Source organism: Haplochromis burtoni, unplaced genomic scaffold (genome assembly GCF_018398535.1).
Source record: "Haplochromis burtoni strain Fernald_Lab_line unplaced genomic scaffold, NCSU_Asbu1 Contig_12, whole genome shotgun sequence".
NCBI lineage: Eukaryota > Metazoa > Chordata > Actinopteri > Cichliformes > Cichlidae > Haplochromis > Haplochromis burtoni.
This window is the reverse complement of record NW_024582373.1, coordinates 2302376-2323594: the sequence shown is the minus strand read 5'-3', so window position 1 is coordinate 2323594 and position 21219 is coordinate 2302376. Positions and strand designations below refer to the sequence as shown.

The following is a 21219-nucleotide window of genomic DNA, read 5'->3' as shown; positions in this document are numbered from 1 at the left end:
AACTGGCAACAGGCTGGTGACATGAATAGGCATATGTTTTGTTTATTTAAAAGGGAAAATGTATTTTAGTTAATTTGAGCACTTAAATTCATCTTGTAAAAATGCCAGATTTAGAGTGGCTGGGTTTCCCAACTTTGGATAAAAATAATATAGCAGAGGCAGCAACTTGTAGACTAATAATGTGGACAAATTAACCCCAACAAACACCGTGCTATGTGATTTAAACACTTTCATAATTAAAGAAGAAACCATTTAACAACAAAGTAATGTCTTTTGTGTTAACTCGTTTTTTAAAAGCGTGATTACAAAACAATTAAAATGAAAATAAATATGTTGGTCTGCTGGTAGTGAAACACAGGCTCCTCTGGTGACTCTTAGAGGGAGGAGGGAACCTCAGAAAATAGCAGCTGTTAATGGCTTTTTGAACTGGGTGGAGGTGTTAACAATCCACATGAGGACTTCAAAGATCTGCTCCAGTCTAATCTTCATACTGGGTATTCTACAAACACAGCACTGCAACTTTAGACTTTAGACACAAGGTTGGACAACTTGAGTCATTTTTGTTTTATTTATTTGTTTTATTTTGTTATGTTTTTTTTTTTTAATGAAGGCAGCAGATTTGTTTTTAGCGTTAAAGTGTGGGGCAATGATGCTAGTGTTAGCGTTGTTAGCATATTACCTTCAAGAGGCTAGTGGAGGATTAGGGCTTCATTTAAGGTCCCGTCATATTCTTCTTATACCTGATTTAATCATCTAAGACATTTTAAGGAAGTGAAGATCAAGTTAAAATGTCCTTGTGTACCACCAAGATTTCCTTTAAAGCTCTCCTTAGCAGTAGCAGTACTACTGGGCCAAACACAGAGAAATCCAGGTGGCTAGCCCTTCTCTATAACCAATCAGATGGCTCATTTCCACTGTTCCTTTTAATTAAATTCTTTTTCCATTTCAAGTATTTATTGATGGCTTAATAATTCATTTAGAATTATTAACTTACCTTTTGTTGTCTATTAAATCATTTAGTAAGGTGTAATTATTAGTGAAGACTTAACAATTATTTCATAAATACTTTGTTAAATGAATATTTTATTTCATTATTATTTAATAATTCATGAACAGCTCTAATCTCATATTCCTTCATAACATGTCTCAGCTTAAACATTTTATTTTTTATGTCTTCTATTATGAATAAATGTGAGTTTGTGAGCTCTGTAAATAATTGCCTTTTGTTTTTATTTACTGTTTATACAGCATCCCAGCTTGGTTGGAATTGTGTTTGTATCTGATGAACAGCAGACTCTTTACTTCTAGGCAAATACGTGAGACGGAGGATGAAGTTTTTCACATGGAGATGTCCTCCCTGCTAGAGTCATTCGCTGTGTGTGGGCAGCATGTCCTGCTGGCAGCTCAGAAACTGAGTATCCAGCCAAGTTTAACTGAACACAGAGAGGAGCTCGTCACTGCTACACAAAACGTTTTCCTCGGAATAGTCAAGGTAAAGTAGACAAGGGGAAAAAAAGCTGTCTGCAACTGTCCTAAAAATTATACCCAAATTAAAGCAGAGAGAAAACAAATAAGGTTAAAGCACTTAAAGGTTTCATTAGATTCATCTTAGGCAGCTACATCTGCTTTTACTTTCTCAGAGGTTTCTTAAATGTTGACATTATTTAAAAACAACAGAAGACTCCCACACCGTCTGTTTTTAATTCACATGTGGAGAATCTCAGCAACTCAGCCATCATCTTTAGCCTTCTGGTGCTGTTGTGTAAAGAACATTTTTTTTCCATCGTTAATTTCTAAGTACAGTAATTCTTTCCTGTTAGCTACTCACTGACTTTATCTGTAATTTCATGACAATGTAGAAACTTTCTCCTCTGTTTCACTTTCAAAGTCTGAGCTGGCATAGCAACATATAATTCCGAGCATTATAACGATTTTAGCATTGAATCTGAATCACAGTTTGGAAGCTCAGAAACCAAATTTCATGGCGATCCAAAGGGCAGCTGTTCATACAGTTCACTGAAGGTTTTCAGCCAAATGCAGCATAAAACCAAAGAGGCTCACCAAAGCCTATAGATGGATGTGTTTACATTTTGTCGTATTCTGTCAAAGCTGTTGAAATATTTCGATCATGGCCAAAATCTTTTAACTTATTGATTTACTGACAGTCTGACACCGTATTTTCATACTTCTTAAATAGGTACAGTAAGCTGTAGAGCAGCAGTAACACAGTGACTTGTGCCTTCTGCTCCTAGGTTCTGTTGGTGGATGATGATGCTGCTGTAAGGAAAGTTATAGTTGCTGCTGATCAGGTTTTGGAGTGTCTCTCTGAAGTTGGCTCCTCCTCAGATATCAAGTCTCTTCTAAAATCTTTCCAAATGTTTTCTGAGGCTCTTCTTGCCTTTAACAGACTGACAATAGAGAGAGCAAATTCCTTACGGGATCCCAGACAAACCAAACAACTCCTCGATTCCTTGGACACCCTGAGGAGGTGCATCTCCATGCTGCACACAGCCATGTGTACAACCATCAAACACTCTACCAATGAGCAAGCCCGAGAAGCCAAGAGGTACATTCTGGACAAAGTTCAGAATACTGTTGGTGACATTACAGCAACCCTCCAGAGTGACTGCCACGGAGGACCACTGGGGCCTTGTGGGTATTATACCTGGAAAAGTAACAGTCTATTAGAACTGCTCACTAGTCCTTCCACCTCCTCAATCCGAGACAGCAGCTTTGACTGCTTGGTCAGAGATCTTGTGTTTCATTGCATGGTCGTGGCAAACATGTCTCGCAGAGACTTTCAGCAAAGAGTGGTTTTCCACTGTCGTCACATCCTGCAGTTCTGGTCTGACATAAAAAGGATTTTAAAGTCTTCTGAGGATTCTGCACAGAGCTTTGAGGAGACCTGCACTTTCCTGCTCCAGCAAATACTAATGCTTGACAAAACTTTGATGACTACAGTTCTGTATCAAGTCATGGACACACTTCTTGCGGCTTCCTCCACAGCTGAGCAACTTTTAGGACACATCTTGCTTTTAGATTCCTCTACAAAGCTGGATCTGAACTTTATTCAGTCGGAAGTTGAGGATTTAATTTCCTGCACTGACAGACTAATCCAGGTCGCCAATTTTACCTCAGCTATGGCTCTCGATGCTAAGAGTTTAGAGAATGTGGAAAATTCCCGAGCATGCCTTTCGAGACTCAGGGCTCGAATCGCTCCCCTTTCGCTGGAGCTGGCAGATAATTCAATGCAAACTGCTCAGAAGCTTCGTGAAGTGTGTCAGAAATGGGAAGAGGAGACTGAGCAGCTTCAGGATGCTTTCAGTGATGTGATGGACATTAGGGAGTTCACCAGTATAGCTGTTAATGAGATGGTGAGTGATCGCCATGGATGTGACACAGCGTACAGAGAACAAAGCTATGAACAGTTTAATGAACATGCAGCAAACCTGATTGGTCACATGAAGCTGGCGATTCACTCAGTGAGGAGGCATTTGGATAGAAGTGACGAACCCATCTACAGGAACGGCCTTTTGGTCCTCCTGAAGCAGGTTCAGTCATCTCAAGCCAAAGTAGCTGAGTCAGTCAGAAGCATGCTTAATGGATCCACGCTGAACGTGGAGGCATATTCTACATTTAGTGACAGCGTTTCCACCGTCATTGAGCATTTTAAGGTGCTTAGATCAGGATTGGATGGCCAACAGCATCCGCATCTCCTGAGCCCGCTGCGAGAGGGGGCTTGTCAGCTCGAAATCACACAGCCATGTCTGCCAGTCAAAGACAGCTGTGAACTGAGTGTGGACGATATGTTAAGAGGCTCGGATATTCCTTTTTTTGAAGTTTTGGAAAGAGAAACCAAACATGAGGAGAAGCACACAGATCAGGGACCCATAAAAGCCGAACCAGACCATAAAGTTGACAGCGATGATTTAACGTTCCCAGCTGTCTCAGATGAGCCTAAACTGATTCTCAAGCCTCTCAAATTTGACCTTTTACCCCTCTTGTATGAAGTTGTAACTGTGACTAAAGGGAAAGACGTGACACTGCTCAACCAGGCCTGCACCAGTGTTCTTGAGCTGTCAAACTGTTATGCCCAAGCTACAAAGGAGGCCTTGGTCATTGTCGATGCAGTTGACTGTCAGACTTTGGAAATCTTTAGGGCCGAGCTGGTATCCCTGACTCCACTGCTCGTCCAGACAGCTCAAGAGACGGCGATGAGCTCAGCGATGAGCACGGAGAGCATCTTTAAGCACAGCACACAGTTTTCTGACCTTATTAATAACATTCGAAAGGTTTTGCTGCCAGCAGCTGGGACCTGGTATCACACTGTTTATAATGAGCTGCAAGGGAATCTACCAAATATACCAGCCAGTTCTGCACAGCAACTCAATGAAGCAATGACTTTATGTGCTGACGTGGTCCAACTCTTGACATCTTCAGATTTAACCACACAAAGTGATGGTCAAGAAACATTGAGGGTTTTACACAGCAAGCTTACCAAAGCACAGAACAACACAAGGCAACTGATAGAGTTTTCCTCCGCATATGAAGGACAGTCAGATCAGCTAGAGGCACTTTGCACCCTCTGGAGTCTCTCTATTCAGATTTTGCTTAATTCTCTGGATAAGATTTTGGGAACATCGACTGCACTGAACCATTTGAACCCTCAGAAACAGCTCTCAGTGTTGTCTGAGAACTCGCTCCGAATCCAAGAGGCAACCAGGCTCACAAGCATAAACTGCAGAAGTGCTTATAAATCAAAGGAGTTAACCGGATATCAGGATGAACTGAAAAACCTGACTGAGGACTACCTTAAAGCTGCAGAAGAATTTGATTTAATGCCAGGCGTGGTGCACCTTGCAAAATCGGAATTCTTCCAGAGAAAACTTTTGATTAAAATTCGAGTGCTTTTTGGTCATTTAAGCAAAGTGAATAAGGACTATGATACTACATTTCAAAATCTTCTCACAATTGCTCATTTCGCTGCTGAACACTTCAGAGAGAACAACACAGAAGATGCAGAGCAAAGGTTTGAACATGCGGCACAAACGCTTATTGAAAATGTAAAATCTGCTACCAGAAGAGTGGAGGACAGCTTAAATTACATCCATGACCCGCGCACTCGCTCCAATCTGAGGTCCATTAATGACCACCTGTCTTTTCAGATCTCAGATATAATCTGCAGGGCGAGGCTCATGCTAGAGACTCACTACATTTGTGACACACTCAGTCTGGATGTGCAGATATGCTGTTGGTCAGCAAAAGCTCATTGCGTGATGGAAGAGATCAGGAAGCAAGAAGGGATTCACCAAGAGGTTAAAGAGTACATAAAGGCTGGACTACAGGGGAGAGCACCTGAGGATATTAGCAAAGTTTTGGCTAAAATCCCAACTAAAGTCAAAGAAGTGGAATTTACCTCTGACGCAACAATATATTCAAACCAGAAAGGCATTAAAGAAAATGTAGATGCTGCAAAAAGTAACATAAATATGGCATCTGGGGCCAAATATGGACCTGGAAATACTAAAAAGGATGTAAGTATCGCATAATTGATCAGATTTTATTGTGTAATAAATCCATCATGTCGCAATGAACCATGTCCTAATTCTTCTCTGCAGGATAGTGCTGCATCTGGCTTGTGCCAAGAAGTCTCTTCCCTGACCTACACCTCCCTTTTTCTAAAGCAAGAAAGCAACAGCTGGGATCCCAAGGACAACAGAATAGTCCAGGTGACCAGGAAGATGGCCGACACAGTATGTTACATGACTCAGTATCTGAAGAAGAAAGGCCCAATAGCGGTAATGCCCACTAAAGGTCCCTCCACAACCGTCAACTAGATTTGCAGGCACACTAATCTACAATCTTTGTTTCTTTTTTCTTTAGAATAAAGAGGCTTTTGTTTCTGCAGCCAAAGATGTGATCTCAAACTGCCAGTCAGTTACCCAGTTTATCAGAGTTATTGCCAACCACAGCCTCGACAAGCAGTGTGCAGTTGAACTCTCGCTAATTGTTGAGCAGATTCTCACCATCACAAATCAGCTCAGCATCATTTCCAGGTCAGGAAATTTCAAGCAGAAATCACACACCGAAAACTAATAAAAGAAATGTTGAAAGGGGAAAAAAAAGAAAGGTGATATGAGTATTTTCTTCTGCCTGCAAAGTGTCAATGCTGTGACTCCTGGGTGCAAATCTTCTGATGAGATCCTGGTAAAGAATGCACAAAATCTGCTCCAGACAGTCTTACGTGGGGTTCGAGCTGCAGAAACAGCATGCATTAAAGTAAATCCAACACCACAAGCACAAGCAGCAACTCTGGACTACAAATATATGATTCAGTGGCATCTTTTTATTATGCCCTATGAATTGCTTCCTTAAAACTGAACACTTGCACTCTGATTTCAGGGTCTGAAGCAGCCTGAGCCAAATTCGGATGGTGCAGAGGCTACAGCTTTGTGTTTCCAGTGGAAGAGAAACCTGGAGATCCATCGAGCCCAGCAGACCTCTAACCCAGATACAGATGAGCTGGGACTGAGGAAGACGTCGGCGCACCCTTTAGCCCCAAGTCTTGCCCCACAGGTTAATGTATAAGACAGCTACAACTGTATTTTGAAAAGGAAGAAAATAATGCATAAAAATAATGTTTCATGCATAAGCTGTGTGTCCTGCTCCGAGAAATCAGATGGATGAATTGTATTAGAGCTGGTGGTTAAAAAAAAAATGCACAGCACGCACACATTGCAACACTGGTGTCTGGTTCTGAAATAAAACTGGTGCTGTTTCCTGTCTTTATTCCAGATATTTGTAACAAACTCACTGAAACGACTGGCATGTGTTGTAAAAATATCAGACAATATTATGACAACCATAACCACCATACCGACCCACGCTGACATAAAAAACACCCCAAAACACACTGTACACATGATACAAAATAAGCATTTACAATGTGAATCATGAAAAGAACTTTTAAAAAAAAAAAAAGGAAATAGCTTCGTTTCAGTCAAACAGGAATACCTCAAATTACAGACGGAGAACTCTGACCTAAACAAACCAATATTACCAAACAATATCTTACATCTACAACTTTCAGTCTTTGTAGCACATGTATATTTATAGCCTCTTTTAGGTTCATATTCGACAAAATTCAACAGTAAAAATAGTCATCAAGGTCACATTTGTAACATATATACATACAACTGCAGTGTTATTAAGATACTACTACTTTTCTGTATAATACACTGGAAAACTTTATCGATTTCTTATGCTGACTGACAGCGTGTTGGAAAACACGTAACATTTTCCCTGCTACTTACAAGCTTCTTCGAGAGATGTGAGGAGCAGCGATGTTTGTTAGAAAAGGTTAAAACATCCTCAAAAGATTCAGACCGCCTGAACCAAAAAACAATGTAGTCACTAAAGACGGAAGTTGTCTATTTTAGTGCAAAGACTTCTGCAAGCTAGCTTAGGTGTAGAGTTTCAAAAGTGTGAAAAGGGAAAATTAGACTAATCTAATCGAAAACTCACATTGAAAATATTCAATTTTGATTATCTGACCCGAACGCATAAGCAACTGAAAAATGACAAATGTAAATGGTTTAAAAAAAATCCCTTATCATAAAGACAGGCATCAACATATACAGTAGATCTCAATATATGAAAGTGTCCGTGAATAAATATGTAAATACAAAAATCCCCCCCGCGGGAAATTATTGTGTTTTTGATTACTTAGTATAATCTCTCTGCGTGGAAAGTGACTATCAGGTCGTTCAATGGAACGAGCCCCAAGCTGACTTAACAACACCTGGGTCAGGCTTTAGTAAAACTTTCACATCTTTTTATTTCCTCTGATTGTTTAGAACGTGTGTAAAAATGACACAATAGAAACCTTACCATACACACATTCAAAACACGCCTCTGAGCTTTAATATGACATAGTTACAGGGAACTATACTCTGTGTCTGTATCCAGCATCATCTCCTTACTGATAAATGTGTGGCGTAGTGTTTGGTTTTCTACAGCATCATATAAAGAAATAAATAGATTTATGTAAAGCTAAATAAAGATTAATGTGTCATCAACAAACATATCTGTTGCAATCAACAGTTGAGTGTTTACTGACAGAAAGGGGAAGCAGTGGGGTCAAAAGTCTTGAACACATCTTTAAGTGTCCTGTCATCTGCCTCCTCCTCTTCCTCCTCCTCTGGATCTTCTTGTTTCGGTTCTTTCTCTGGAGCCGCCTCCTCTTCCTGCTCCTTCTTGTCCTCTGCTTCTTCCTGTGCTCCCGTAGAGCCCTGTCCTCCCTGTTTAGCTTGCCTCGGGTCAGTGTACTGGGGTCGGATTAGCCCAGCCAGAGCCTGGATGGGGAGATTATGTACAGCAGGGGGTTTGACAGGCGAGGCAGGAGGCACAGTGGGAGAAGTGGAAGCTGGAGTGTGATCTGCAGCATCTGTGCTTTTAGCCTCTTCGAACGAGCCGCTTCGTTGGGTTGGTGATAGTGACGGTGCTGGAGTGCTGTCTTTCTTAGCAGCCTGTTTAAGAATCCCCGCCTTTTTAGGAGGCTCAAACTGCTCCTTCTGAACTTGCTCGGTTTGGGAACGAGGATCATACAGGCTGATGCCTCCCAGGATCGTAGTGGGACTCTCCAACCCTCCACCAGAGGACGCCAGTCGAGGAGCATAAGGTGGAAGTTTCTCTGGCTCTGGCTTGGCTCGGGCAGCGTGAGGAGAGGGACTGGCACTGGCCTTCTGTAACCTGGGGTCCAAAAGTCCTGCCCCAGAGGACTGCTCTTTCGGACCCAGCAGCTTGGAGTCCAGACTGGCTGTACGTTTGAGTCTGGGGTCCAAAGACTTTTGCTGGCGTGGGTCTACAGGTCTCTCTGTAGAAGATCGTGACTCTAGAGAACCAGTGGGCAGTCGGCTCATACGTTCCTTCAAACGTGCAGCTGCAAGTCTGGGATCAGATAGCGGAGGGCTGGAGACTGGGGGGTGGTCGGGCAGGCTTGTTCGGTTCATCTGAGCATCAGCAATTAGAGGTGGAAGAGGCAGGTTGATGGAGTGTTCCTGTTTGGGCACTAAGGAGGGGATGAGATCCTCAGGGGCCCACACAACTGTCTGAGCAAAGGCAGGCCGCTGGAGCAGAATGTCAACACGAATATGACTAAACTGCTTTAACTGGCATCGAGGGTCTCTCAGGACCACACCTGGGCTGGCATCTAAAGGAATGAGAACAGCCCTGTCCCTGAGTTCCCTCTCTCCTTCGTCATCCTCCTCTCCTGTAAGAGGCTTTTGATGAACAGGATGGCTCTGCTGCCGATATGAGCTCGGTTCCACTGGTCTCATTTTCCTGGGGTCTCTGGAAAGCCGCGGATCCGAAGCGCCATCTGGCTCCTTTTTCATATCTGGGGGTCGCTGTCTAGGGTCAGCCTTGACACGTGGGTCACTGGGTGGAGCCCTTTCCTTAACGAGGCGGGGGTCACCCAGTGCTGGAGCCACCGGGGCGGTCTTGGGCTGAGACTGCTGCATCTCATTCTGTCTCTTCAGAGATTTAAGAATGGAGGAAACACAGCTCCCATCCTCATCATCGCTCGAGTACCAGTTTGTAGTTTCATCTGCAAAAAAACATGAATAAACAAATAAATCAGATTTAAAGGAGAGTCTTTTTTTTCTGTTTCAAATATCTTTTATTAGAAGCAAGTATCACAGTTGTTACAAGTTAATAGAACTTGTGCCCCCTTTTTCTCTAAACAAAACAAGACAAAACAAAAAGATCCCCCGACTGCCAAAAACTTATATTTTCCCAAGATATGCAAGTAAAGGACGCCAAATTAGTTCAAAATCTTTCACATTGCCATTCATGGTATATCTTATTTTTTCAAGGTGAAGTGTATTTGTAAGCTCTGCAAGCCACATCTTTAACACAGGCCTTTCCAAAGCTGCAGGATCAGTTTCTTTGCAATGATCAGCGCATATGACATAAACCTTTTTTGAGCATGTTGTAAGCTTTGTGTTTCTTTGGAGATCCCAAAGATAATTACTGTTGGATTTGGATCAATCTTGTTTTTAAGAATATTAGATAGATAAGTAAAAATGTCACACCAAAAACCCTGAAGCCTTGGACAAAGTGCAAAACTACTAATGTGTCATACATTTTTTTCAGAGGGGAGAGCAGTCTGGATAAATTTTGTGAAGTCTTTCCCTTGAGTAATGTAACCTGTGTACAATTTTATACTGAATTAAGCAACGACGGGAATTAATAAAAAAGTGTATTTATGTTGCGTAAGACTTCCTGCCAAAAATCTTCCGCTAGGGAGATCCCAAATTCCTTTTCCCACTCCTCTTTAATTGAATGAGTTGAAGGTACACTCATCTCCTGTAGTGAGTTATAGAATAATCAGATTCTCTGTTCGAACCCCCGGCTATCACTAAGGCATCTATCCAAGGTGTCAGACGACATGCTTTCAAACTGCGGCAAATGTGTGCGGATATAATTTCGTAGTTGAAGATATCTAAAAAAATGGCTGCGCGGTAGTCCAAATCTATCTTTTCATTGTTGAAATGACATGAAGGTATCGTTTGAATACAAGTCTTTTAATTTACAAATTCCCAGTTCATGCCACACGTTGAAAGCACCGTCTGCACATGATGGAAGGAAAGAGGGGTTAGCTGTAACAGACATACTCATTGATAATGGTTTCAGTTTAAAGTGCTTAATTATTTGTTTCCAAATTCGCAAAATGGTATGGATCAATGGGTTATAATTATAGTATGCACTTGTCAAGGGAGTAGGAGAAAGTAATATTCCACCAACATAGTAAGGAAGGCAGTCCTCCAAGGGATCCGTGTTTGCAAAGATGTTCTTTTTTATTCTATGTGTTTTGTAGTTCCATATAAACGGCATAATAATTGCATCCAGCTTTTTGAAGAAAGCTATGGGCAGGAAAATTGGGATATTTTGGACCAAATACAGATATTGCAGGAGAAAGACCATCCTTATTGAGTTCACTCGTCCTATCAATGAGATAGGGAGTGTCCTCCAAAACTGGATGTTTTTTTTAGCTTCTCCAGTAGAGGTAGAGAGTTTAAAGGAGAGTCTTTTTGGTGTTATCTGTGTATAAGCACTTATTTAGATAATTCTGAGTTGTGTAGGTCACTTTGTTCCAATCTTGCTCCCTGGGTTTCATTTAATCTTAATTAATTAAGCTTGCCTCTGCTTGCATTTTCATCCTGGCCATCTGCTCTCTGTGCTTCACTCCCTTGTGGATTTGACTCTTGTTGTTGCTGCTGCTGTGTCAGGTGTAAAAGGATGGCTTTCTGTACTGCAGGTGGTAAAGACTGCAACTGTGACTCTGCACCAATCTGTTGCTGGAGGTTCTGTATGAAAGCCAGACTAGGGTCTACCAAATTGAAAAAAAAACAAAGACACAAAGTTTTGCAAAGTCAGTAACAAGTAAAAGGCAGTTAACCTATAAGAACAGCTTATTAATTATATGCTTATATGACTCACCTCCTTGTTGACCAATGGTCTGGTTTCGGAGGAAGCTGCTAAGGAAGTCTACTGGGTTCTGACCCGCAGATGGAAAGGGGAAGAGATTTGGTGTTATCTCTAGATCTGGTATAGGGGGAAATGGAGGCCTCTGTATATTCATCTGCGGGTTGATATTAGGTCGGTTTCCATGGAAGGGTGGCGGCTGACTGGATGGGATCGGCGGCTGCATTGGAAATCCGTGCGGCAGGTGCTGCCCTGGTGGGCTTTGTGGCATCGGTGGTGCAGCGGTGTGACCCACGGGAACGGGTGATCCGGGGGGAGGAACAGGAGGAGCAGAAGAGCCTGAAGGCACCATGCTGCCGCTCTGTGTGTCCTCTGAACCTCCAGTAAACTCACCTGTGCATTCTCCTTGATTCTGAGGGTAGTTGGATCCACTGAAAAACAGAGTGCACTCAGGCTTAGGAGAAAATCAAAATTTTTTTAAAGTCTGACCTGGTTTTGATTACAGATTACTCCAGTTACCTCAGACCGATTTTTTGTGCCAAGTCTACAGTTGGTTGAACCTTGATTTCAAAAAGAGAGGGGATCTTCTTCCCTGCTTGGCTATCTGTAGGACTGCTCTGACCAGGAGTGGGCAGCAGCCCAACCCCAGGAGGAGGCTTTGGAAGTGGGGAAATACCCTGTTTTCTCAGATCCTCCAGCTCCAACTCATCCTCCCGGGCATTCTCCTCTTCAGTATTAATTATCTGAATAAAGACACGGGAAAGAAGAAATAAGATAACCGCTGACAGAACTAAGGATGAGCTTCAACTATATTTCGTTTTACCTTATCGAGCAGCTCCTTGGTCACGTCAGTCAAAGCTTCATGGGAGAATTTGCAGTTGTCTCCTTGATAGCATTTGGCTCCGGTATGAAAGAACTTGCACGGGTATTCATGTGCAATCACAGGTTAAGGAACAGAAATAATTAAAGGGTGCAGTTTATGCAATCCAATTACACAAATATAATTAAGAACTATTAGTGAAGGATATTGTGCATGTAAATGCAGTTATCTCCTTTACTGCAGTATCCTTGAAGATAAAACTTACAAAGCTCCTTTTTCTTATCTGGTACAACAAGCTCGTGTTCAAATTTGCACTGCTCGCCCTGTATGAAGACATCACAAAATGTTTTTTTCTTTAATCTTTTAAGTTAGTTAGGACAGTATTTACCTTACTAAAAGCAGGTTTACGTTATAAAAACAAATTAAAGGGCATTAACGCTGCCGTACCTTGATGCACCGACCCTCCAGGAAATACTTGCAGATGTACCTCCCGTTATGTTCAACGGTGTGCTGATTGATAAACTCCTTGCTCATTATTGGCCGCTTCTTCTGGAAACCGGACAAATTTTTTCCTTCCTGTGACACAAAATTAGCAACAGCTAATTCACGGTGCAATTTAAACCAGCGATGGCAGAGTACAGTGAAATATTCAGCTCACATACCTGCGCCATGTCTTCCATCCCCTGTTCTCCCCCTCGACCTCGTCCGCGTCCTCCCCAGGGTTTACCCTTCAGCTTCTTGTTCTTGTTCAGCATCCCACGTCCTCTCCCCGGTCCACTCCCTCTGCCTCTTCCCCTCTGCCCGTCTGGAAATGACATTTTAACAAAAATGAGTAAACTCTCTTCACCCTTAAAGATGTTTGCGATACATCTCTGCCTATCACATTGTTGTGTTTATAATTTAAAAAGCATTCGTACACTGTTGTTGCTTCATCCCCCTCATGTTTCCTCTGTTCATCTGGTCTTTAGCGTGCCGCCCCCTTCCCTGACTCGACGAATCTTTTGACTGCTGATACTCGGACATGTCGTCTTCATAATCATCCTCCTCGTCATCGTAGTCGTACTTGTCGTCGCTGTAGTCGCTGTATTTGTCGAAATCGCTGCTCTTGTACGGTGGGGACCTGTGTGAGTTGCCTCCCTTTGAATGCTTGTGGTCAAAGCAGAGGGAGTGAATTATGTCAGACAATAATGTTTGCATGAATATAAACACTGCGAGCTGTTCTGAACTCACCTGAGAGGACTGGCCATCAGACTCGCGATTAGATCCCAGACCCTTTCTGCCTTTGGACCTTTCCGGTCGATCGTAGTCAGAGTCGTAGCTGTCGGAGCTGGAGCTGCTTGAGGGGGAGTGATGCTGAGGTGAGGGTAAACAGAAATAAAGAAAAATGAAACATAACATTAATTTTAAATGGGTTAGTTCACATTTATGCTCTAATTGCAAGAGCAGGAGGAGATATTTTAATGCAACAACAAGCTGTACAGTAGCATCTTACTTTCGGTCTGTCACGTCTCCTTCTTTTAGACCTCCTCTTCTCTCGGGTCTTTCTGTATCTTTTCCTGGAGTGTCTGTGAGCCTTTTCCTCTTTCTCTCTAATCTTCTCCTTCTCCTTTTCCTTCTCCTTCTCTTCATTCACCTCCGCGGCCTCCTTGTTGTCCTCTTCAATTCCAATCCCTTCATCATCTATTTCTCCATCTTCCAGTTCACCATCCTCTCTGGAAAGATGAAAGCAATATAAATACTCACTATTGACACTATTTTGGACAGACATTAAATGTTTACAAATAATACATCAATTGTAGCTATAGTTAAACCAAAAAAGTAATGATTTGGAATAATCGGCTGTTTTTTCTGTTACAAATTTCCAAAAGATCTCAGGTTTGATCCCAGGAGGAGCCACAACTCCCCTGCGGGTCTTGTTATGTAGGGCACCTGATGTAAACATCTACCAAAACATGTGACGCTATCTGCCAAGAAAACCCCTTGTGAATGCTTTCTATACCGATAAATGAGGAGTGATTTGTCCCCCTGTAATTTTGTGACAAAGGATAACTATTACAAAGTCCAAGTAAAGTAACTGCAGGTAAAAAGCAATATGCTGAACACTGTTGGCTGAAACGCTCGAACACTCCTGCAAGAATTCTCCAAAAGAATATTTACTCTGACATACTGATTAAAATAGCCGGGAAAAGCTTGTGTGAGTATCCAGTGCTCGGCACAGGAATGCATTAAATGTTATGTTGGAACAGATGATTATCATTACAATCAGAGGATCACTTATTAGTTTGCAGAGCATTACTCATAACTCAGCGTGACCAGGCTATACTTCATACACATGTGGCTTTTTGTAAATACGGTACATTTAGTTGCACCACTAAAGTAGTTTATACAACCTCATCCAAATGTAAAAATTTGATGTTTATCTGCTGTAATTCACATATTTACAACTAAAATTAAACATACTAATACAGACTAAATATTCTAATCAATTTTTAATATGAAACAAAATCCTGGCAAATGTTTCAGAGTTGGCAATCTTTTCATTGTAAATAATTCCAGGTGATTTAGAAATACAGTGCTGGTGGGAGGGTGGAACAAAAACATTATGAAACAGATCCAATAAAGCAATCTAGGTCAGTTTTTACAGATACTAGCTGCCTCTTCCTCAGTCTGAATTAATCCAAAGCTAACATTGTGTATGTAAAATTGGCTTTTGAGTTAATTGAAGCAGAACAGGCCTCAGGTTTAACAAGAAACATCCATCTAACCACCCATTTTCTTAACGGTTTATCCAGCTTAGGGCCACAGGGCTGTTGGATCCTGTCTCAGCTGTCGCAGAGCAAAAGGTGGGGGACAATCTTTACAGGTCACCATCATCCTCAATGAAAAACATCTGCCAGGTTAAATATTTTATTTCAAATCACCTTTTTCTATTGTTGTAACTGCCTGTACAGCACATCTCACTGAGGACCAAAAGCAAATGATGAAAAATAGTAGCATCAGTGTTAGAAGGCAGTTTATAAGGACCTAATACAACTATGTAAATGTTAAATATTTACATTAAAGTGCATTTTCCAGTGATAAACAACACTAGGTGCTTCAATCATACCCGAAGCCCACACTGGAAATTATGTTTCTGCCCATTTTAAGAATCAAAAACTGTAACAGATGCTCAAAGTCCAGGCTAGAAGTTGAGCCATCAAGTTTTTTTCCAACCTAACACATGAGCAACTGGTTGACTTGGTTTTCTACAGTGAAAAAAATCTGTGAAATTACTTGATCAAAGATTTTTAACAGAAAACCAAATTGTTTGTCTTGTTTTTGAACATAATGCAAAGCAAATCACAAGGACACAGGTATGGCCTACATCCTGCAGAAGCACATCATCTCAACTCTGCGTGAACCCTGCTTCAGCAATACCGGTAGTTGCCCAGTAGGGGGAGTACAGTATGAGGATGGGCGTGGCATTTACATCATAGTCATTTGCATAGTCTCCTGCAGATGGCAACAATGAAGCCATGAATCCCTGAGCTACAACAACAGAATGATGAGGTCTCTATGTTGCATGGAAATGATCATGAATGAGTCTCATCGACACGGTGATGTGTAATCGAGGCTGTGTGAACAGCGCCATTCAACTGCACCAAAGAGGCATGCAAAAAAAATGTTAAGAGAGGGGGGGGAAGAAGTGAAATGTCTCTATATCCCGCAATTCGTGGTTAAAAGAGAAAACAGTAACACAAGCATGTAGACCCACAGCACTGAAATTGAAACGCACAGATGAGCGTATTAATAATTGCACAAGAATATTACTCGACCTTTCATCCCCTGCAAGCTCAGAGTCTGTCATGTTTTTGTCAAGAACAGGGGCTGGGGGACTGGAAACAAGGCTCACAGAAGCCATTGGAGAACGGATCTGCCTCCCTTTTCCCCGGTACAAGAGTGAATTAATTCAGTCACTCAAGGAGACGTTGGTTTGTGAGAGATGCTGGAAGATTTCAGACTGGAAAAGACTCACGGTGTTACATGTCTCGACAGAGACAGTAAACAGACACTCTCCTCTTTCATATCAATGACGTTTTAACTCTGTGAGCGCAGCTTGATACCCCGCTTTGCTAATGTCCCGTCGGTTGACAGCTGCCATGGTGAAATAGAGGAGACGGAGGGAGAAACAGACAGAAATGTAACCATGTTCGTTGATTTCAGCATCTTCATAGGCTTTCTCAACAGGGACATCATCTCAAAATGGCTTCTGAGTTCTGCAGCACATTCCTCGATTATGTATTCTCGGTGTTTTTATACTTCTGTCGGGATCTATCTAACATGGACACAGCAAACTCTGCCCGGCAATTGGTCAAAGCCAGCACGGGTAAGCAGAGCTGCCGTTCTTATTGGTTGAACGCAGTGTCGGTCACTTTCAACATCTGCAACAATGAAATGCATATCGCACTTCGCTTTTCCCTTTGTTTTCACTGTTGTCGCGTGTGTTATGCACTTATAACCATCATACCTTACGCTGATTAACAAAATTAAAACACCTGAACATAAATATCTGTCGATTTATAAGCACAAACGCATTTCTTGTGTCGTTTAATTTTTTTTTTTTTACGCGAACGGGCTCGCGTAGTGGGACTTCACGCGCGTGTGCAGTCCCGTCATCGACCAGCAGATGTCGCTTTAACTCTACAAATCGACCCGTAAAGACTAAAGAGTTTGCTCGTAGAGATGCGAGCCAGTAAACATACTGAGCGTCCGGTTATTATCGCCAGCAAACTCACAGAAGACTGGAAAAGTCGCACGTTAAGTAAACATATTAACCTAATAATGCAGATATTTGACAAACCCATTAGAAATATGCTGTTAATGGAATTATTATTCTGAAAAGGCTATTCATTGTTAGGTTGTAGGAAAAATAATCTTTACGAGGCTATAACTAAATATAAAAGTCTAACTATGATCGTGCAATTTGCCAAATGCACAGATAATGTTGTATGATGGGATGAGAGAGGTAAAGAAAGAAAAGTGTTTGGCTGTGTCTCGGTGGGAGGGATTCCTGCTGCAGGAAGCCTAGGTGGCGTGCAGGGCTCAGAGGCGAAACTTTCCAAAACCCCAGATATAGAGACGCGGGCGCATCTCTGTCTCAGGCACCTGATGAACATCTTCCACACTCTTCAAACGAGTAGACGGAACTTCTCCACTATTCTGGGGGCATCCAATTGCCTAAAAGGAAGCCTGTTAAAATCTGAGAACAGCAATAGGAAACGGTAGCCTGTTAACTTGGCTGCAGTTTCTGCGATGGCACTGTCTTTCCGATGCAGGTGTTTGCTTTTGCTGTGTTTGACAGCCATCCACAGTGGTCATGGCACCGTTCAGGTAGGAGCAATTTACTTTACGCGCGTCCAGAAGTTTGCTGAGAGTTTTATGCCTGAGAAAAGTGGGTCAATAATCCCATCGCAAAATCTCATTGAATGCTGTAAAAATCTTCATACATCTTTCAGAAACAAAATGATTAGAATCAAATTTAACTATCCATACAATGACACAAAAATGTTGTTGTTGTTTTCTTTTTTTCCTTATTAGTTTGTGCGGTTGGAAGGTTTTCGACCACCGTGTATTTTAGTGTAATATTAAATCTACGTCGTGTTTTTTAATTGGGAAAAAAATCAATTGAATCTTCTCATGTCTTGTCAGCTGGTGGCATTTCCCCTGTTTTCTGCCTGAGGCACATAACAGAGCAGGGGCCAGTCTTAATGCTGCACAGGTCCGAGCTCTGTACACCATGCATTTCAATGTATTGAACCTTGTTGTTATTGCACGAAGCCCTGTGAATTCCAGTGCAGGAATTTAAGGTATGCTGCCCAGAGGTGTTCCAATGTAAGCATGTGATTAATAAACCCTCCTGAAAGGATTAGCGGCACTTTCTGTGGGGAACTTTGTAATGGCTTGACAAGTGTTCCCTCCAAAGTAACAGCCTGTGGCACCCATGCTATTTTGAGTCTGCCCATTTGGGATTATCCAATGAGCATGTGCCTTCCTACCGCCATGCAAAATATACAGAGGAACAGCATTTTGGACTTAGGTCCCACTGACATCTGCCACACAGCTTTAGCCCAGCTGTGTCTTTCTCTAGAGTTGTGTTATAAGAGTGAAAAGGGGTGAGGGAGAGTCCTGTGAGGTATAAGTGAATATATTCTAGTAGAAAGCAATAGTTCTGGGTGAAATAAAATATAGTTTGGCGCTTATCATCAGGTATAGTAAAAATATCTCAAATAAATGTTTTCATAGTGTTGCATAACATATTTTAGTATCAGTGAAAATGCTTTGTGACTATAATAACTGTTTGTCCACCAATAACATGGGTTTAATCTAAATTACTTCATTCTCCACAGCTGCACAATAATGTTTATTCATCACTCAGGTATTACGTTTTATAACCATTAAACTGAAGTAACCTTTCATCCTGCGCTCAGTTTTTGCTGGCAAGTCATTGGATTTTGAAATGTTTTTCCAGGAGTCTTTATTCTGCTCACAGTCTTCGTTCGTTATTAACAGACATGCATGGATAAGCACCAGGTGGTTGGGGTGCTTCGTCAGATGGAGAAGTTTCTGAAAGGCCAGGAGATGCGGTTTAACGAGGGGCTGAGGATCATGAAATCAAAACTGGCAGCGCTTCAGAACTCTGTCTCCAAGTTACCTCAAGCAGACCAGTCGTCTGGTGAGTGATAAACAGGAACAGTGCTATCAGAATTAGCAGAATCATCATCATAACATTTAGACATAGAAGAAAAAAGCACCATAAATCATAACGTTAACAATGGCTCAGCTAAAGTCAAGCGATTCAGCTGGACATGGCAATGCAGGGACCTCTTATTGGAGTAGTTAAGTGGAATTTAACCAACGAATATTCATTATTACAAATGTGGGTTTTTTTGTTCTATCATAGACAAAAATTAAATATAAATAAAAAATATGTATAAATACATACCTATTAATATTTTTTTAACTGTCCCTTAGTGAATTGCACCACAACCAAATGCTTTTGACCAGCAGTAAGCTTCTGGAGTTATTCTGGCTGGATATTTGACCACTCTTCTTGGCAGAAGTGGTACAGCTAATTTAAATTGGTTGGTATCCTGGCATGGACCTGATTTTTAAACACAGTCCACAAATTTTCAATAAGGTTGAGGTCAGAACTTGAAAAGGACATTGCAGAGGCTTACTGTTAGCCTGCTATCCATTTCAAACCCAGTTTTGATGTGTTTAGGATCATGGGTTTGGGAATACCAAATTCTGTCCAAGTTTCTACCGGGTAGCTGTTAATTTGAGGTAAAGTTGAAGAATTTGGAGGTATTCCTCCTTCTCCATTAACATGTACCAGTGCCACTAGCACCAAAACAGGCCCAAAGCATGATACTACCACCACCATGCATGACAGTTGTTACAGTGTTCTCAGTTTTGAAAGCCTCAACTTTACTCCTTCAAACACACTTATTGTCATTGTGGCCAAATAGTTCTATCTTTCTCTCGTTGGACCATAAAGCGTTTCTCCAGAAGGCATTTGTTTTGTCCATGTGGGCAGCTACAAATTTCACTTGAGTTTGAATGTGTCAATTGTGGAGCAGGGGTTTCTTTGTTGGTCGGCACGTCTCATTCCGCAGCAGTGTAAACTGGCTTCGCTGAGGACACTGATGCTGGTGTTCCAGTTGTTTTCAGTTCATGGCAGGGCCTTGGTGGGTTGTTCCTAAACATCCTAACCAATTTCTGAGTTGTAGCACTTAGGTTTTCTGCAGTTTCTCTCAGCATTACACAGTCTGACCTAAGGGTTTGTTGGCATGTTCAATCTTGGTAAGATTGTGGAATTGTATTAACACATAGCTGAATGGTCCAAACCAGCGAGCTGCCAAAACTTCTGCTTTTATATAGGTGGTCACACATGGTTAATCAGTACATCTGATAGGCTGATCAAATACACTCTTAATTCCCATGGTAGCAGTAATGGTGTACATAGTTTTCCATAGGGCTTCACAGTCCTGTGAAACCTTCCTTTTTCACCTGATGGCCTCCTCTGGACATACTGCAGGCAGTGCCATCTTTACATGGATTGCAAGTGTTCATATCTCTTGTTGAAGAATTGCTTGTAAATGAAGTAGACTGAACCAAATCTGAGACATATACATTTGTGTTCAGTAAACAAATTACCAGTCTCAACACTGACTAAAATCAGGAGCCAGATATTAAAATTATGTACTTAGAAATCGATTAAAATCAGACTCAAAACAGATTTAATAAAACTTGCATTTCTTTCTTTTTTTTTCTTTTTCTTTTTTTTTTTTTACCAACTATTACACATCTATTATGCTTCAAAGTTAACATACCTGATAAATGACTGTTTAAACCACAGGAAAGATGTCCAAATGCCCCACCAGCCACTTAAACACAGAGTACGGTATGTGGTTGGTTACTATAAGTAGGGCAGCATTTATCCCGTAATGCCACTAAAGTCCTTTCATTTGCATGTCATGCTGTATAAAGTTTCATATGCATGCATGATATGACTGCTGTTGTTATGTTTTTTGTTTTGTTTATAATTCAGCGGCGCACTTTTATGTTAAAGTCAGGAGAAAATTCCAGAGTATCAAATTTCAAACATTTTAGAAAGTTTGTTTTCTTTAACTTGATTTTTCCTCTTGAGTGAGTGACAGTGGAGAGCCAGACATACTTTCTTGTATTATGGAATTATACTTTTCTTCTAGCACTTCAAGGCCATCTCAGTTACAGCACTGGGTACTTGACAGGGGAAGTGGATTTGTGGAATTGTGTTATTTGGCAACAGACACTGACACCAATTTGCTAGTGATGGACCAGCGCAGTTCATAGCTCTGTGAAGAATACTTGGCAGGACAGAAAGAGGTGGG

At 41.5% G+C, this 21219-nt stretch overlaps 2 protein-coding genes and 1 long non-coding RNA gene across 3 annotated transcripts in view; 2 read left to right on the top strand and 1 right to left on the bottom strand.

The window, feature by feature from the left end:
* The first annotated feature begins 6123 nt into the window (after positions 1-6123).
* LOC102298677 lies at positions 6124-7015 on the top strand. The gene is made up of 2 exons (XR_006053208.1): positions 6124-6279; positions 6403-7015. It is a non-coding gene; the product is annotated as an uncharacterized LOC102298677 (long non-coding RNA).
* On the bottom strand, positions 6772-16629 carry LOC102297645 (zinc finger CCCH domain-containing protein 6). The gene is made up of 12 exons (XM_005915430.3): positions 16123-16629; positions 13800-14019; positions 13538-13660; positions 13225-13453; positions 12970-13112; positions 12755-12883; positions 12516-12630; positions 12311-12420; positions 12007-12230; positions 11503-11918; positions 11204-11392; positions 6772-9607 (listed from the first exon to the last, which is right to left on the bottom strand). The coding sequence occupies exons 1-12, from the start codon at positions 16206-16208 to the stop codon at positions 8112-8114; spliced, it is 3480 nt and encodes a 1159-aa protein (XP_005915492.1). The 5' UTR covers positions 16209-16629; the 3' UTR covers positions 6772-8111.
* Positions 16630-17366: 737 nt separating this feature from the next.
* The window catches only part of LOC102297954 (fibulin-7), an 11397-nt gene continuing 7544 nt past the window's right edge, over positions 17367-21219 (top strand). Inside the window, exons 1-2 of the mRNA XM_005915432.3 lie at positions 17367-17677; positions 18857-19019. Coding sequence (XP_005915494.1) covers positions 17600-17677; positions 18857-19019 — 241 coding nt within the window. The 5' untranslated portion in view covers positions 17367-17599. The remainder of the gene's footprint in view (positions 17678-18856; positions 19020-21219) is intronic.

Bases quoted from the DNA above. Each gene is read 5' to 3' on its own strand.
- LOC102297645 (XM_005915430.3), bottom strand. From the start codon at position 16,208: ATGGCTTCTGTGAGCCTTGTTTCCAGTCCCCCAGCCCCTGTTCTTGAC. The intron at 13,661-13,799 runs GTAAGATGCTAC...CCCTCACCTCAG, and splicing joins GGAGACGTGACAGACCGAAA to CATCACTCCCCCTCAAGCAG. The intron at 12,631-12,754 runs GTACGGCAGCGT...GTCTTCATACAG, and splicing joins TGGAGGGTCGGTGCATCAAG to GGCGAGCAGTGCAAATTTGA.